The sequence below is a fragment of the Scylla paramamosain genome, chromosome 27 (assembly GCF_035594125.1).
Source record: "Scylla paramamosain isolate STU-SP2022 chromosome 27, ASM3559412v1, whole genome shotgun sequence".
In the NCBI taxonomy this organism is placed as follows: domain Eukaryota; kingdom Metazoa; phylum Arthropoda; class Malacostraca; order Decapoda; family Portunidae; genus Scylla; species Scylla paramamosain.
This window is the reverse complement of record NC_087177.1, coordinates 2174394-2192849: the sequence shown is the minus strand read 5'-3', so window position 1 is coordinate 2192849 and position 18456 is coordinate 2174394. Positions and strand designations below refer to the sequence as shown.

Sequence of the window (18456 nt, the reverse complement as noted above, 5' to 3'; positions counted from 1 at the left end):
TACTGCTTATAATACAAATATTCTCTGCACTGCACAAATGGCATGATTTATATTTGTTCCTGCAACTTTTATATTAAAAATAAAGACAAACAATGATTCATCTAGTTCAATTGAAGTCTGCAAATTTGTATGCCAAGCTTGTTTCATCATTCTTGATTATGTTTATTTAAACAAAATAATGCTCCTTTTAATCACAGCCTTTTCAAAGTAAGTATCCTATCAAATTATTTCTGATGTTGTGTATTTAGGTATATTGAAATGATCTGTTTTAGCATAAAGTATTCCCTGATAACTGTAAATTACATAGCCAGTCTTACAAAACAGAAATAAAAGTGAAATACAGTAAAATCCCTCTTATCCGGCATTCGAGTATCCGGCACATTTTTCCCCGAGCCTTAAAATCAATAAAAAATCAATGTGTACTCATAAAATCGATTAAAATTCCCGCACGAGGCATACTTTGTCCCTTCGCCACCGGAGCGCACTGCTTTGCGCCATCCGCAGCCCACTGCACTGCGTTTACTCAGTAACTCAGTCCCGCGTGTGCACTGTTTATCGCCTGACGCCTTCATCATGCCTAAAGTTGTAGAAAAGAGGAAGCGTGTTGTGCTTACACTTAAGCAGCTGATCATATCAGCTGCTGATTAAGATCAGCTGATCTTTGTTATGGTAAGATGTGTGTGTAGGGTGGTGATTGTGGACATAATTTCACTTCTATTCAAGTATCCGGCAATATTCAAGTATCCAGCATGTTGGCGGTCCCGTTGATGCCGGAGAAGAGGGATTTTACTGTATAAAATATAAATACTGCTGATGAAAACTTTCTGTAGAACAGACAGAATATCTTTAAAAATGGTAAAGATGATGTAGCTTTAGAGGTAAGTTTACAGTATATACAAGTACATAAGCTACAAAGAACTGTAATATATTTAAAAGACCTGTAATATATTTATCACATATCATGGGTCAAGAATACACAATGACTAATTAACTGATTTTTATTACAAATCCCTGGGCCCTTTAAAAAGTATAATTTCTGGTATTTTAAGAAAACCAGTGCAACAAATTACACACCAAGCTCCAGCATGTCTATAGGAAATTATGGATGGTTAAAAATGAGTATAAACAAAATCTGCATTCCAAGTTAACATGAAATATATGAATGTCATATGGAAATCATTCAATGAACATCATAATCCAATATTTTATTTCTTCTTTTTTGAGCCTGACACTGAAGGAGCAGCAGGAGTTGTGCTAGACTGTCCCATTTTATTGATATAATACAGTCCAACCATGGAGCACAGAAGGCTGAAAGGAAAGATTGAAAGTTACTGAATGCAAAAAAGAATGGGGAATTAATATGTTAAGAAAGTTATATGAATCTTTAATAACAAAGGAGGAAATGCTAGTGGTGATGAAGATAAAAACTGCAAGTCTCCAAACTGGATGTGTATTGCTATGATAAAATGTTTATGGATATGACTAAAAATAGAAGGCTTGATAATATAGATACTATAAAACAGACTTTTCTGAATGTTAATAATGAAAATTGCAATGGATACAGTCCTCATGAAATTCATGCTTTTATGTATAGATGGCTTCCTACTTGATCAAACAGCTTTCTTATCTATATTTCTAACAAAAAGCGACATCTATCATTAGCTTGAGCTGCCTTTGACATGAATCTTAGGCCTGCCTTCTTCCTTTCCCCCTCCAAATCCCCTTTCCTGTCCCTCTCCCCATGCTTCCCTGTCTAGATTTTTCAATTTCTATCCAGTTTAAAGACTGGAGGTGGCTATGGAACATATGAAGTCTCAAAGTGAATGATAATTAAGGAAAATTGTACCAAATAGCAATAAAAAAGTGTTAATTTACATGTCACAACTTCTGGTCATCGATATTTACCTAGTAAATTCCCTTGAGTTGACATACCACTTTGGGTAAAAATATGGGTAGGAAGGCTGCTTCATCAAATAGGGAGTCATGTGTACATACATATATGTGAATCAAAACCTTTTTTAAATATGAAAACCAACAATCTAAATGAGCATAACTGAATAACTATATTACAAGTTTAGAAGAACATCTATAGGCCACTCACCACACAGTGACAGACACTCTATGCACCATGCCTGCTGCTGAACATGCCAGGACCATGCACAGCACCACCTCTGGGATTACACGGGCTTGGAAACCTTTGCCAAACATGATGTTTTCCAGATTGCTCACAGCCTGCTTTAGAGTTAAGAAAATAAGACAGTACAAATAAAAGCCAACTAAGTTATACTAATAAACACTCTTTACTAATGGACAATTACTAAGACACACACACACAGACAGTGTGTGTGTGTGTGTGTGTGTGTGTGTGTGTGTGTGTGTGTGTGTGTGTGTGTGTGTGTGTGTGTGTGTGTGTGTGTGTGTAAATAAATAAATTATATATATATATATATATATATATATATATATATATATATATATATATATATATATATATATATATATATATATATATATAATTTATTTATATGTGTTGATATGAATGTACTCTCTTTACTGATGACTTTTAGTGGGAAACATAATACTAGATCAGCAGTTCAGAAAGCATATTTAAGTGAATATGCCATAGATTACTGTCAACAAAATTTCTAATATAAAGATTAGATGAATGTTTGAATTCAGAATAGTCTGTAACCTTCCTTATCATTGATCTTTAACAGTGCTTAAAGCTAAGAAGTTTGCAGTTAAAAGGATACAGTTAACATGAAAATGAAGAGCCATGATGCAACATATCCTGCAATTAGAGTCATGAGTCTTGTGGACCCCAGTGGATTCTTGTACATCTGCAGTGCTGAGAACACCAGCAAACAGCACAGAATGGACAGACCAAAGGAGGCTGCAGTGCTCACACCTGCCAACACATTAAACAAATCAGACTAACAAACAAGTAATTACCATATATATATATGAACAACTATTTCTAAGACTGATAATAAAATCAATATATTTCAATAGTCTATCTGTGTATCTACAATATATATATATATATATATATATATATATATATATATATATATATATATATATATATATATATATATATATATATATATATATATATATATATATATATATATATATATTGCTGTGTGTATGTTAGAAAATAATTCAACTAATTACCAAGAGACAGACTACTGGCATTCCAACACACAATTATCCTGTATTATAAGTGCACTATCAACAGTGCATCAAAGTCAATTGTGTACCAATATGTGCTGTCAATTATTCTCTGTCAGTTATTCATAAATAATGTAAGACAGGGACAATTAAGTAAAATGAAAGCATATATATTGTTAATTCTACAGTGATTTGATAAGTAAAGGCAAAACACAATTTTAGACATGAGAACTTTTGTTCTACTTTGCACTTCACTAGTTCCACATTCAGCTCAAGTCTCTGTTCACATCAACAGGCTTGCCAGTGACATGTATGCAAATATTTTGAAAAGGATAAGTATATCAATAACAGCAGAAATCAACTATGAATAGTAAACTAAAATCTTGTAATTACCTAAAGGTGCATTTCTTATATATATATATATATATATATATATATATATATATATATATATATATATATATATATATATATATATATATATATATATATATATATATATATATATATATATATATATATATATATATATATATATATATATATATATATATATTATACTGACTCATGTGAAACTAGATCTATGAAACAGATGAAAGTAGATATGCCATCATTAGGGGACGAAGAAGTCAAAATTGCTTTAGATTACCTCTGGATTAATAGCAGTAAAATATAACATATCTTGTGATGTGGCAAAACAAATTTGAACAATACATATCTTTTTAATTATAAGGAATATTTATTATTGGATAGTTGTGACAAATCCTATTCTCTTAGATGTTGCCCTGTGGATATGAAATGATTATCATCTGCATTATGCTTTGTCAGACCATCTTAATGATCCTCTCATGTAAAGATGATGATACACCAGACTCCGCTCATTCTTGACTTTCTCATGTCTCAAAAAGAGATGTGAAGCCATGAGTGCAACGCTGACTTCTTCCATCAACAATCTTGGACATCTGCTGGATAAGTGGTGGATAGCACAAAGCAAAGTTCAACAGCATTTAAGCTCAGCTGTGTGATCACTCAGGAATAGCATGGCTGGCACAAAAAAATGGTTTCAAGCTCATGTTACTCTCCTTCTGAATAATTATTTTGCCTCCTCTACGATATATTGAGGGTGTTTTGACACTAACACCATCCTGAATGAAGCAATGATCAGCTAATCATAATCTGTACTTACACATAGAGAACTTGTTTTGGTAGAGGTGGCAAAGCCATATTCTGTTAGAAAATTATACACAATATCAATTCTCCAGTTAAAGAAACAAGTTACTGAACTCCTACTCACAATAACAATGCCCCCTCTATCCAAGTCCTACCTTTTTCTTGATACTGAATAGTGGATACAGTACACAGATTAATTAAAAGTTGTAGGTCCTTAGATACAAACTAGATATTTTCTTAACCGCAATAACATTACTATGGCATAATCAAGTATTAGCTATTATAAGGATCTCATGCCATATATTACAATTGTAAACCTTATTTGCTCTCATCACAGTAATTTTAAATACTTTAACACCTACTCACTTCAATTGACAAGCTATAGTCTGTGGTACCAAGTCTAATAATCATCTTATTCCTCTAAGTTGAAACCTACCATCACATGATACAAACATATGCACACTGAATGACTACATGTGCAAAAGCATGACCCATAGTCTTCATAATGAACAAACTGCTTGACATGAGATACCTGGCTGTATCACAGTTTTATATTCTTGGATGTTGATTTACAAACATGAGCAAATTCACATCCATAATTTCTGTAGTGATTGCAGGTGTACATTTAAATCTTATTCCATTTTCAATTAAAACAATACCTGTAGAATTACTTTAAGTATAAATATTAGAGTTCCACTGCATAACTACAAAATATACAGAGACTGCACAGTTTTTAATGATAAAATGGATGTCAGGTGTAACCAGAGGCTTACTTAACAATATTCCCAGAAACCCTGGTAAACTGTCTCACAGCAAATAATAATAAAAAAAAGTGTATACGTGATGATATAAAAGTGCAATGTGTCAGCAAACAGGAAAGCAAAAAACATAACATCCACCTTAAACAAATCTAACTGTTAAATTAAATAAATTCCTCACTCAGAATACTGCCAGCTACCTTACATTTCTAGATGTTAGTCTGCATCACACTGAATATGGTGGCAATTTGTTTTCCAGGACTGGTGAGTTGTGCACAAATGTAAAAATCAGGAGCTACAGAAGAAAATCAAAAGAAAAATCCACTTCAGACTGCAAAGTAGTTGTGACTAATCAGAGTACAGTAATACAAGAGAATCACAGTTTGTCTAGTATTCACTGAATGTCTAACAAAATGAAATACTTAGCCTGGTGTAGAAAAGAGAGAAAATGCACTGCCATTCAGCAATCCTGTGACTCAAGCAAATGCCTTGCTAACTCTCAGCTGTACTTACGGTATTCAGAATCTCTTATATTAACACCTGAAAATATCAATTTGGGTAAGATTATGTAGCAAATATGCATTAAATATCCCACATCAACAATAAAGTTTTGCATCTGAAAGAAAATAAATAAGAAATAAACAATCATACAGTTTTTTCAAAGTCTAAAATTACATAAATTCAGGAATGAAGGATTTTCAAGTAAAACCAGTTAAACTTCTGGAAAAAGCCCTGCTCCTTCCACCCAGTGACTATGAAGCAAAGGCAATCCTCACTGAACTTCACAGCTGAGTGTGTGCAGAGTGTCAATGGCATATCTCATTTGCCTTTTCATGCCAGTCAATGAAGTATTATGTGCATATTTTAAGGTATTTTTTGTCATGTTGGGTTTGATATTCCTTACTGCTGCTGAGTGGTGTGTCACTGGATGGGAAAGGTAATGCCATATCTTAAGATGACTTAGCAAGGCTACTGAGTTCTGTGACAACAGTGCAATGGCAGGCAGAGGGCTGGATGGTTATCCGGAGACTGGGAGGGTCTGGTGAGTCTGAATGGAATGGGAAAGGGCATTCATACATATATATGGCCAGATGATACATCCAGGGTTACAAGTTTACAAGACAATACTGTTACAATAGCAGGAGGAGCAGTGTATCAGGGGGGAGGGGAGGGATGTGAACGTTTTAGGAAATAAGGTTAGGAGGGAGCATAGTGACATGGGAGTACTTGCCTGTAGAACACTAAGGAGCTTTGCACTACTTACATGACAACTCTCTGGCACACAACATACCAAAGACTGACAAAAACCCACAAATCAACTTTATAGGGAGGTGAGAACAGAATTATTGTTTACTTCCTTAATTTAGGTAAAATATTAATAATGCAAAAAAAATAAATAAAATAAATATAAATAAATAAATAAATAAAAAATAAACTATGGATGATACTTTTTTCTTATGCTGGTAATGTGTGGGTTAAATGATCATTTCCATTAAGTAAGGACAGGAACATATAGAGGACATAATAAGACTTAAATTTAAGAGTAACTAGCATTATAACCAAATGTGTTGTATTACTGAATACAAATAAAAAGAAAATAATTTTGAAGAGGCAATATTAGTGTAAAAATGGGGAAAAAAAACTATGTAATACAAGATTAGATTAAACATGCTATGTGAAAAATTACTGAACGGCATGTAACTCAAATTGTTTGATGATTTAATAAATTTTGGTAATGATACATGTGAGTTGCCTGACGAGATAGAAGCAGTTAAGAGCAGAAGCCATCCTATTATTTACCATTATCAGGGTTGACCATTCATGTTTATCCTACGGCATCTATCAAGGCTACAATGATCATAAAGAATTCAATTAACATTATCTGAAAGACTAACATTTCTCGAGAGCACTGTTCTGAATTCCCAGTCCTGCCGCAAACTACAGCAGTAATGAGTTCCCTCACTAATTCATTTTGTGCTGTAGTTGTGGTCTCACTCTGTTGGGGTCTATACAAAGGGAAAGCAACGTGTAACCTAAGAAGTACATGAACGTGATACCCGGTGAATTTTGATAAAGAGCTTTCCTTAACGAGGTTATCTGGCATTGCATATTCTATTGCAAAATCTGTCATATAGTAATCTTTTTTTTTCATAATTTGTGGTCTTACCCATTTCGCCGGCAAGGCAGAAAAGCAGCAGAGTTTCAATGCGGTGAAGTGACAGCCAGGCAGCAAAACAGCGGCGCCCACGTCACGCAGAGCTGCTTTTGGTGCATTTCGGTTTTTATGTTATAGTAATTTACACATTTTCTTTTTTTTTTTTTTTTGCATGCTATTCTTGCAATCACAGAATATTATAATTATTTCGTTGATGAGACTTTGTGATAATGCGTATTGTAGAATTAAAAAAAAAAAAACTCATTCTAGGAAAACATGTCTTAAAATGTCATCAGTAAAGGAACACAAAGACGATCAAAAAGGATTTACAAGTTACAGAGAAAAAAGGAGAAAACAGTATAGGGAAACAGACGACAAAGAGCCGAATGGAATGTGAAGACGGACACTGTACGATCAGAGAGAGGCTGGATCAAAACAAACCTGCAGTTATACAAGAGGACCAACAGCGCTGGGGAAAGTAATACAGCCCCACAACATCAAGACAAGACAAGGTAAGGCAATACAGTGGACGTTACTTAAATCTACCTGACAGTGCGACTCGTATCAGAAGAGGAGAGGCATAGCCACAAAAAAGGGACTGAGAGTGTTACGAAACATATTTACAAGCAAAGAAACTCGCGCCGTCAACTTGCAGGTAATAGCGGTTCCGTCGATTTTTGATGTTTCGTAAGAGAATGTGCCACTGAAACTCTAAGAGATAGATATGGGAAGGCCGTAGACTAGGACATTCTGTCATAGAGCAGGTTTATACCATGATTTCCTTGCAGAGATGAGTCGAATCCTTCGCCAGGGAGTGAAAATTGGCGAGGGGATCTTGATTATTGCCCAACATGGAACACACCCAACACTGCCCCTCACGAGGGGCAGTGTTGTGGTGGGCCTTCCCACTCCCCGCCTGGCCCCAGTACGTAGGATGGCCACCTCAGCTGCCACCTCAGGCAGTCATCCCGTTGGTCCCATGGGCTTGTTCCTGTTGGTAAGCCCATGATTCTGTTGCCATGCCAATATGAAAAAAGGTCTGTCCCACACCTTAATGAGTAAACAACTGAAGGTTAAAGAAAAGAAAATATGTCTTTCTTGATGTATTCTTTTAATATCTGCAGATAGTTCCCATAGGCACATTTTGTCTTGGAACTTGGCAAGTTCAGAGGAGAAAATGGAAGCTCAACCTTATTGACGAATTAGCTGCAAAATCCAAAGCACCTCCTATTCGGTTTCCAGAAAAGTAGGTATGAAATATGCAAAAAAAAAAAAAATACAACTTCTTAAGTGATATATTGTTGTTCCTAATTGTTCTCAATTATTTTAATAATTACTTTACATAATATTTTCTGGTTTTAATTGCCATATAAATTATATTACACTAAAACTAGAGATTTTGTTTCATGTAGTCTTTTATGAGAATTGATTATCAATTAATAATAGCAGGATATTAAGTAAGTTTTACTATAAGTTATTTAATTATATTATATTTCACCGTGTAACTAACAGTGTGCAAATGACAAACAAATTTAGTAATGCATGTATTTCCACCAATATATCTATATCTCTAATGCACCTAGAACCTCTTCCAAGAGAGGGATAAATAGTCTCCATTTATACATGCTTTAGTATTCAAACATTACATCCTCACCTGTCATATCTCTTTTGCTAGCACTGTGTACTTCTCATAGTGTTCACTGTGCATTTGTTACATTTGTTTAATTAAAAAGATGAAAATGAAGTAAAGGCATGATGATGTTATATTGAAATTTTATTGATTCAATAGGTGTGATGTGCAATTAATGAACATTGTCTGTGTTTTCTTTATATTTATGTTCATAAAGTAGGTTTGAAGATGAATACAAATATAGATGAAGTAATTTAAAGTGCCTACAATATTCTTTTATCATCATATGCTTTCTAAAAACTTATCAATCAAGTTACAGGATGATTGTCATGAATTTATCATCTTTGTATGAAATATTAATTGTCTTTTCTTCCATCTTTTTTTAGCTTAGAAGAACTTGAGGATTTAGAATATCGTCGAGTGAAGATGATAGGAACCTTTGACCACAGCAGAGAGATTCTTTTGGGCCCTCGTCCGGCATTGGTAAAGTTTTATAGCCAAAAATAAAAATAATGAAGAAATAGTCATATAAATTAGATGCAGTTTCAGTAAGTTTATAGTAAGCTAATTGAATTTTTCTAACAGTGTTGTGCCTTAGGAATCATAAATATGGGTGAATGTATTAAGCTTTAAACATTTATGGAATATCAAGTAGAGTGGCTTTTCATACCTTAAGAAAAATATTATAGAGGAAACTATTCTTAATGCGCTCTCTCTCTCTCTCTCTCTCTCTCTCTCTCTCTCTCTCTCTCTCTCTCTCTCTCTCTCTCTCTCTCTCTCTCTCTCTCTCTCTCTCTCTCTCTCTCTGTACTTGTAGGCCTATATGTGGGTGTGTGGGGAGGTGTGCACAGTTTTTGAAAATTATACCTTTCAACATCTGAAATTTCCAAATATTCTGTTTTATATTTTCCCTCTCCTTTATTTTTACTTTACTATTAAAATAATTATTTAACCAGGTAAGCTAAAAGTTTTATTTTATACACAAAAGAGTGGATATAAGAGGTGGAATTCCTTTGTGCACACAATTCAAGTAGTTATAAGCAATTAAAAGTGAAAAATGATCCTTGCATTTAAGTAATGTAGTGATTGGAAGGTTTAAAGTTAATAATAAAGAAAATTCTTTGAATGAAGAGAAAATGTAACATGAGATCCTTGACAGGTTGAAGGGGATGTGAGCCACTCTGGAAGTGGCCTCATATCATCAGGCCAGAGTGGCTTTCTCGTCATCACTCCCTTCAAGCTGGCTGACAGAGAGTAGGGATGAAGTTTTCTTTGTATATTTCTAGCAAAATATATGAAAACTGCTGCTTTGCTTCACTTTGTAAAGTTTGTAAAATGCATATAATTTCCATATTATATTATAATTGCTGTCATCATAGCCATAGTTGTTAGTAAGCCAGTCTGCCATGATAGAGATCATCCTTTATACTGTTGACTTAACACTGAACAATGATTTCAAATAAGAATTATTGTGTATATGAAATATGTATTAGCTTTATGATTTTTTGTTTCCAAATAAAGATAATAAATATCTCAAAATTATGCTGTTAGGGATATTTTCATGAAGAGGAAACTTATTTTGAAGCAGGAAAAATGCTAATACATTTTCTCTAAAAGAAATTAGAAAAGTAAAAAAAAAGTTAATATTCCAATGTGTATTGACATTCTCATCATGAGAGATGCAGATAATAGCTCATTTTAATATGTAAGCTACCATCATAATTTTTATAATGCAAAATGTAAAACCTTAATGTTCAGTTAATAACATTAAAAAGAGATTAATGTGTATAGATGTATTCAGTTTTTATCTTATTTTTAACTGTAATAAGTCCATTGATAGGAATAAGAATTAAGTGTGATTCTTTTCAGCTTGACTGTTCTTGTCAATCGAGGTTGGGTTCCTCGCAAGCAGAAGAATCAAGACACCAGAGTAGAAGGTCAGGTGGAGGGGCAGATAGAAATGGAAGTGGTGGTACGCAAAACAGAAAAGCGAGCACCATTCATGCCAGAAAACAAAAAGGGAGCCACAGTCTTCTTGTACAGGTGCTGTGACCGATTCATATTCCTGCAGTGCATGTCTTGTCTATATAATGCATATGGAGATCTTTTTACTCTTGTATATCATTTCAGGATTTTCTCATTGTTTTTTAATTTTGTTTCAAGCAAATTTTCCAGCAAGGTAGGGAAAAAACATTAGTTAGAAGCTCTAAGAAAGTAGGTGATCTAGTATAGTTCAGGCAGTAATCCAATCTTTAGATTAATAAGAATTTGGTAAGTAATTGTCCATGAGTTTACAAGTTAGACTTTTGGATGCTGCCAGTTGACCACAATGCAGGTGTAATACACTGCTGAGAAATATTTTGTGTTAGAAGGGCTGCTCATTCCAAGGTGAATAGCCTTTATGATGCAAACATTTTTTCCAGGGCAAATTCCATACTAGAACAGCAGCTCAACCTGTGCAGGGAGGATATCAGTCAATTAGAGTGTCCCCTGCTTGTAACAAAACAACAATTATGAAAACTTGTATCCAATTCTGAAAGAGTTGATGGCAGAGATTCACACTGTAAACATTATTTTTTTTTATTTATTCTTTTTTAGAGATGTGCCAACAATGTCTCAAATGCTGAACACAGCCCCCATCTTCCTGGATGCTGTGGATACTGTCCCTGGTGGCCCTCAGGGTGGACAGACACGGGTTACCATGAGAAATGAACACCTCTCTTACTTGCTGACATGGTAAGTGTTACCACTATTCTGCTATACTATTCTGGTATGAAAGTTAATATTGTAGGACATTATCTATTATGTCATTATTATGTTGTTAGGTGTAGAATTATATTATGACAATACCTATCCATAATTTTGCATTATTATGTAGTGGCTAGTGTGTTTGGCTCACATCTGGTAGATCACAAGTTCTCTTCTCGAGCCAGGTGGAGACAATTTGGACTCATCTTTCATGCCAAAAGTAGCTTCTGTTCATCTAGAAGGTTTTAGATATGGGCAATTAACTAAGGAAGAAGTAGGAGTGTGGTGGCTGTGTATTTGGATGTTTAGCCTGTTGATAAATATTCATGGGAGTGAGAAAAGTGAATGACAAATTATGTTAATTAGTAGAAGAAATATTTAGATGTTAAGTAGAACATATACCATCTCGCCCACCATGGTGGTCACTGTGGGAACAAGAATTTCATGTCAATAACAATAGTTTATCATTCTTATCACAAGGTAACCACCTACTTTACAGGTACAGTCTGAGCTTATCCACAGCCTACCTGTGGTACCGACGCTTCATCATGGGTAAGCCGCTCCTTTAAAGTTTGTGCCTCATGTTCAACACCATGTGTTGCCGAGATGACACGATAGGAATGTAGAAATGGAAAGTCTACATCTTGAATCTAATATGATGTTTTCTCTGAAAATTAGTAGGTTCCTTTCATTTATCTGTTATTTTTGTTTAAATGTACAATTACTGATGATTTATGAAGCAAAACTTATTTTTTATTTTAATACTAGACATGTAAATAATTTGTATTATATCCTTCTACTATTGAATGTTTAAATTAAAATGTTTTGTTACCTCTAGAATTGTAAATAATTCCTACATACTGCAGTATGTTATATCTATGATACTGCAGTTCTGAGTAGCCAACTGATACTTCAGCTGATGGGGTGGTTCTTTCTTCCCCCTGTACAGTATTCATTAGCACAAAGGAAAACCATATACTGTAGTAATGGTTCATGCCATACCACAAGTTTTCATAACAACATTTATCTATATACCTATCATAATGCATTAGGTATGTTAGGAAATGATAAGAATACATGATGCGTTTTGTAAAGAAATGAGTGAAAGTTCAATGAAAAATTTCTAGTGATAAGTGAATTTTTATACAGTGCCTAGTTTCCCCAATTGGGCTGCCTGGATGAGCATGTGGGCACCAATGTGTCTGACAGTTATCATAATGAACTGGCTAAATAAGTAAGAAGAGAATGTTTGGATAAGGAAGCTCTTTTGGTGTGACCACCCCTGTACTGTAAATTCATTAAAACTATTCAATGAAAAAACACGAGTAGTTCTGAAATGTTGAGAAATATGAGCAAAAATTTTAAAACAAAGGGAAAAGAATCAAAGACATGGTAAGTAACGTGAACAACATGATATACCCATTTACTATAAAAGAAAATTGTAGCAAAATAATGACAGGAAAGATATTTTGAGAGAATGTAGTACTGCTTGATACTGTAATTGATGGCTGTAATAGAATGAGCTTACTGCTACTGCACAACTGCATACCAGAATGCTACAATCACATTAACTTCTAAGGAGGGCATCCCTTGCCAGACTGGCAACAAGCGGAATACTTTCACTGTCTAATCAGCATTTCCATCACTTAGCTTATTCAATATGTCCCTTTTAGAAAGACTATTTCTCTGCTGGGACTGAAGTTATTGTGTGACAGCCATATGGATTGTGGGAGTATTATAAGTCATGCTAAGTGTTACACCCTTGGTGAATATATGACATGCATATAGTTAATTACTGTTTTCTAAGTCATGATCAAAATACACCATTTTTTCCTGCTGTGTCATAGTTCATAGCTAAGACTTAATAAGACTTCATAAATACTGACTATTCAAGAGCAGAATATTTACATTCAACTCACACTTTTCTTAGGTGTCTATTGTTGAAAATGTTATGCATGACTGTACTGCAAGACCTCAACCATCAGCAGTAGATCAGGTGGCCTGGTCATCTTGTACATTTTACTGAGTAGATAGGAGAAAAGTTTTGGTTATTGTTCTAGTGTTTTTATTGAACCAAGATTTTGGAGTTGCCATCATGATTTTGGCAATAACCTGGTATATTTCTGTTTACTATGGAATGCACCATGTGAAAGACTGAAGTAAACACTGGACTTAGTTAGCATGATTTATTAAATAATGCAACTCTTCTTTTAACTGAGCATAAGTCAACGAACAATTGTCCTTGCCTAAAGAGGACATCTCTGTTTTTGTCCTACATACTCCAGATCCTTTGAAGAAAATGTCAAATCTTACAAAATTTTCTGTAAAAAATTAAACTAAGCGACATTTAATTATAATCAAACTTTATATTCTCACAAAAGATATCAACAAGCTGCACCAGGAGTCATCACAAAAACTCAAGATTGAAAACAAGAGATCTACTGTCAATATGCACAAAATAATCACATGCCTTATACATTATTCCAATCCTTCCTTATGTACTTAGGAGATTCAGAACTTCAACAATGACAATCATCATAATACTTGCCTATCTGAATTAATTAACATTTACCTACATGTTTCACCTTAAACTAGTGCATTTTCATTTGTATTGCGTCAAACTAGGGCACAACCAGAACACACTTAGTACATTGAAATACTGAACAATTATTCTGGAAACTCAAATAAATCAGAGCTTCAGGAGAAAGGCATCTTGGCAGGATTAAACCTGGGACTCCACATGAAAGCCCAGAATGTTGCTGATAGGTACATTTCCTCCCTGAATGGGAGTAGAAAGTTTCCATGTTTAGATCATTACATACACATAACTTGAACCTCAATTAAGTCACATTTCTATACTGTATGTAAGAACTATTGGCAATGCTTTATGTTCTAACTACAGTCATACTGTAACACCTTACCTTCCTTGGTTATTTCTGTGAATGATCTAGACTTCCAAATTAATGTCAACCTCTTCGCAGTTCTTGAAAGGCTCTTCATCCAACTTATCTTTATATACTTCTGAATTTCTGCAAGTAAAAAAGAGTAGGTGAAAAGACTATAAGGCATAATAACATATAGCTAATTATGCATCCCCAAAGTTCATTTGATGCATTTCTCCTTGCACAAAAAAATTAACAAATAGATAAATAAATAAAAATGAAAAAAATCTGGAGATAGCTAAGGCAATGCTGTACATTTGTACTTGCTGCTTTGAGGAACATACTACATGAGAGGCTTCCTAATACATATTGCACCTCACACCCAAACTTAGTCAAGTAGCATATCTCATATGATCTGACAAATTAGAATGTACTCTGAACATAGTAATATAACTAATATAATGTTCTACTGCAGTGTTGATAAAGATAGTAATTTCAAAAAGATTAAATGCATTTCTGTGTTTCAAACAAAAATTTTTCTTGATGAAGTATGTTCACTATGGCCACTCTTCTGCTTCTAATAATGATGCTCAGATTCTGATGTATCATCCTCTTGAGAAGTGAGACAGCAGGTGAGACTAATTTGCTGCAAGATGGCATGTCACAGTGGGCAGTAGAGGTGTGAGGTCTGACAGGAGACTGTCACATCACGCTTTTCTTCTGTCCTGTCTTTTCACCATCTTTTGCAGTCTTGATAAACTTAAGCTTTTTGGTGCCCTCAGTATTACTGTGTTATGGCAGCAGCATGTAAGGTAGTGGAGGGGAGAGTGTGGATGAGACACTCTATATATCCCTACCTTCCCTATCTTCTTTAGAGAAACAAGGCTCACTAACGCCTCAAGTTAGCTACAGTGCTTCATGTAGGCCTATTGGGAGACTAAGTTGCTGAGAAGAGCTAAATTTTGAAATATTACACCAGAATTTACACATGTTTTTTGCAACCAAGAAAAGCTAATATATTGATGTACTTGCCTTATGACCATAATTCATTCTAAAACTGTTGTCAGAGACAATGGCAATATTTTATTCTTAAAAAACCCACTCAAATGAAAAAATTTTTGCTACTTAAAATTGCAGCAATACATATATGAACAATGCCTTTTATGCAAGGCGTTTACCATTAGCAAATGTACCAGAGGTCACCCAAATGATGTGTTGATTGTCACATTCCATGTTCTATCAGTAGATGAATAGACATACATACACAAACACAACATAGTGCAGTGGTTAACACGCTTGGCTCACAACCAAGGAGGCCTGGGTTTGAATCCCGGGTGCGGTGAGGCAAATGGGTGAGCCTCTTAATGTGTAGCCCCTGTTCACCTAGCAGCAAGTAGGTACAGGATGTAACCCAAGAGGTTGTGACCTCGCTGTCCCAGTGTGTGGTGTGTCAGTGGTCTCAGTCCTACCCAAAGATCAGTCACTATGAGCTCTGAGCTCTTTCCATAGGGGAATGGTTGGCTGGGTGACCAGCAGATGACTGTAGGTGAATAATGTATATGTACAGTTGGCCACACTTCTGTGAGGTCCACTTAGTGTTGCCAATGCTGGCCAAGATAGTAAGATAATAAGATAGTAAGACAGTGACCTTTGCTTGATCTATTCACTAGTAGTAAGGAGACCTCTTTTACTTCCCTCAATCTCCATCCCCCCCCTCCTCCTCACCCTCTTCTACTACCAATGAATGGGCTGAGCAAAGCTCACTACTAGTGTTTCAGAGTTAGCATCTCAGCCAGCATTAGCAATGCTAAGTGAACCTAGCAGGAGTGTGGCCAACTGTATATATATATATATATACCTGCCAAAGTTCTCCCCATCCTTCAGGGTTTCAGGGAGTTGGCGGGATCGAGTCTCAGGCAGCTGGAGAGTGAGGAGACTTGCCATGCCAGCGAGTGATCCAAAGATGACCATTGGTAGTGGACCCCATATGTCATCCTAAGGAAACAGTAATGCATCATAAATGGCACAGTTATGTATGAATCTGGAAGCAAGTGGAAACAAGATTTATGCAGAAAGCCTGCTATTTACAGGGTTAATTTGGGTGACAGACAAGCCCTGTAAATTCAAACCACAAATACAGTATTGGAAGACCTATCATAATACCAGTGACCCTCATTTTTATGTATCAAAAGGGTGGAAAGCTGCCCAAAAAATCAGAAGGGGTAGTTTCCAATGGATGTTTAAAGTGGCACAACAGTGAAGCAACATATCTCTGTAGTACACATCAGCTTTATACACAAACAACCTAAACTGTGATGGTTTGATTCACTATCTTCCATTTAATTATAAAGAAAAACTGAAATTGGTGATATATTCAAGTTATTTTAATTATATTTCCCCAGATCTCATTCAAAATTCCTCTGACCAGGAATGAAAAAGGCTGACTGCAAAGATAATCAGGGAGATCTTGAAAAAATATAAATAAATAAATAAACTGTTCTCACACAAATAATCAGTTTCCTATATAAAGGTATGGCAACATTGCAGAGCTCTTTCACAGTATATTACAACTAAGTAAACACACACACACACACCATCATATTGATGTAGGGAGCCAGGGCACCTCCAATACGTGCCACCATAGAGGAGGAGCCCATGCCAACATTGCGCACCACAGTAGGGAACACCTCTGCTGATAGTGTATAGATGATGGCATAGGAAGCAGTAATGCACAATTTGCCACTCATTGCCAGTGTGATCAGTAGCCAAGACATCTCTGCAAATAACATCTTATCTTTATTAAAATATCAGTCGTTTGGCAATAGTTTTAACCCTTTATTCTATATAGATCAAAGAAAATAGTTCAAGATCCAAGGCCTACAATTCTGGAGCTGTTCCAAATGTTTTCCTATTCTGTAGTTGCATCTTCAAGTGTAACTTGAATATAACAGGCTAACAGAAGCCTTGAACAGGCTAACAGAAGCAGGCATTTATACCACCAGCATGGATAGAGCAAGTACAAGACTTATGTATTTGCATTTTGAATACACTGAAATACAGTAAACTCTCTAATTTGAACTATGTAAGTGTAGATACATCTGGATCAAATTAGCCAAAAATGGTTATTTTTATACCCTTGCATCTTCATGCTGTGGGGCAGGAGTAAGGAAAGGAGGGAGGCATGTCATGTCAGGTGGCTGTATCCTGGCAGTCAAGATACATTGCAGCATATTCATAAAAATTCTTCTTTTTCCTTTTATACCACTTTTCAAGTAAAATCTGAATGGATCATTGTACCCAGCAGTAGTCTCTGTACTATAAGAATACATGTTTTATTAAATACTTGCTTTCGTAAATGTTGTCAATATTGATAATCATTAAAAAGCTGCTTAAGCCATAAAATTTTATTTACTGACTTACTTGTAATAAGTAGTTAGTTTTTATCATATCAAGTTTTGAAAATGGCATTCAGGTTGTAAAGTAACTTCATCCAATAATGCAAACTAAATTATCTCATTTTGTCAGCTAAGTGAAGAAATATACTAAATATTATGAGGATGAGCGCTGGTGAGAAGGTAATGCATCACTGTTGAGCAGGCTTATCAATGAGAAATGGAACTGATTTTCTTATCTGCATAGAATAATATAGTAAAGTCTGAGCAAATGCAACTTAATTTCAGATTAACAGAAAATTCAAACTGGCCTGAAACAAGCTGATTTATCTAAGTTTAAAATTATATACTATATGGATCCAAATTACTGACAGTTTACTATGTTGCTAATTCATCCTAGGAAATTCACCCCAAAAGGTTTCCTAAAATCAAACACCTCCACTCACCTCCTCTTAGAAGCCATCATAGTACTTATCTTGGTACTCACTCTTAGTCTTCACAAATATTCTAGAGAATTAGTCCTCCAAATATAATAAAAAAAAAAAAA

At 34.9% G+C, this 18456-nt stretch overlaps 3 protein-coding genes across 8 annotated transcripts in view; 1 reads left to right on the top strand and 2 right to left on the bottom strand.

Moving 5' to 3' along the window:
* Positions 1-982: 982 nt before the first annotated feature.
* LOC135114032 (keratinocyte-associated protein 2-like) lies at positions 983-7423 on the bottom strand. Of its 3 annotated transcripts, none has more exons than XM_064029671.1 (5): positions 7270-7389; positions 5616-5642; positions 2754-2908; positions 2102-2232; positions 983-1308 (listed from the first exon to the last, which is right to left on the bottom strand). In XM_064029671.1, the coding sequence occupies exons 1-5, from the start codon at positions 7271-7273 to the stop codon at positions 1206-1208; spliced, it is 420 nt and encodes a 139-aa protein (XP_063885741.1). In that variant the 5' UTR covers positions 7274-7389; the 3' UTR covers positions 983-1205. The 3 variants fall into 3 exon arrangements, with proteins under 3 accessions (XP_063885741.1, XP_063885740.1, XP_063885742.1); XM_064029670.1 differs by lacking the exon at positions 5616-5642 and adding an exon at positions 6007-6150 and having other exon boundaries at positions 7270-7350; XM_064029672.1 differs by lacking the exon at positions 5616-5642 and having other exon boundaries at positions 7270-7423.
* Positions 7424-7610: 187 nt separating this feature from the next.
* Positions 7611-17911, top strand: LOC135114031 (surfeit locus protein 1-like). 3 transcript variants are annotated; one of them, XM_064029666.1, is made up of 9 exons: positions 7611-7769; positions 8046-8254; positions 8382-8503; positions 9274-9370; positions 10047-10141; positions 10757-10930; positions 11486-11623; positions 12135-12187; positions 16402-17911. In XM_064029666.1, exons 2-9 carry the CDS (start codon positions 8048-8050, stop codon positions 16446-16448), a joined length of 933 nt encoding a protein of 310 aa, XP_063885736.1. In that variant the 5' UTR covers positions 7611-7769; positions 8046-8047; the 3' UTR covers positions 16449-17911. The 3 variants fall into 3 exon arrangements, with proteins under 3 accessions (XP_063885736.1, XP_063885738.1, XP_063885737.1); XM_064029667.1 differs by having other exon boundaries at positions 7642-7912; XM_064029668.1 differs by lacking the exon at positions 16402-17911 and having other exon boundaries at positions 12135-12467.
* The window catches only part of LOC135114030 (organic cation transporter protein-like), a 29893-nt gene continuing 25244 nt past the window's right edge, over positions 13808-18456 (bottom strand). The window contains exons 11-14 of one of the 2 annotated variants that reach the window (XM_064029665.1): positions 17112-17293; positions 16376-16512; positions 14557-14664; positions 13808-14414 (exon numbers count right to left, since the gene is read on the bottom strand). In XM_064029665.1, coding sequence (XP_063885735.1) covers positions 14583-14664; positions 16376-16512; positions 17112-17293 — 401 coding nt within the window. In that variant the 3' untranslated portion in view covers positions 13808-14414; positions 14557-14582. Of the gene's footprint in view, positions 14665-16375; positions 16513-17111; positions 17294-18456 lie in introns of both variants that reach the window. The other variant, XM_064029664.1, reaches the window with a different exon arrangement.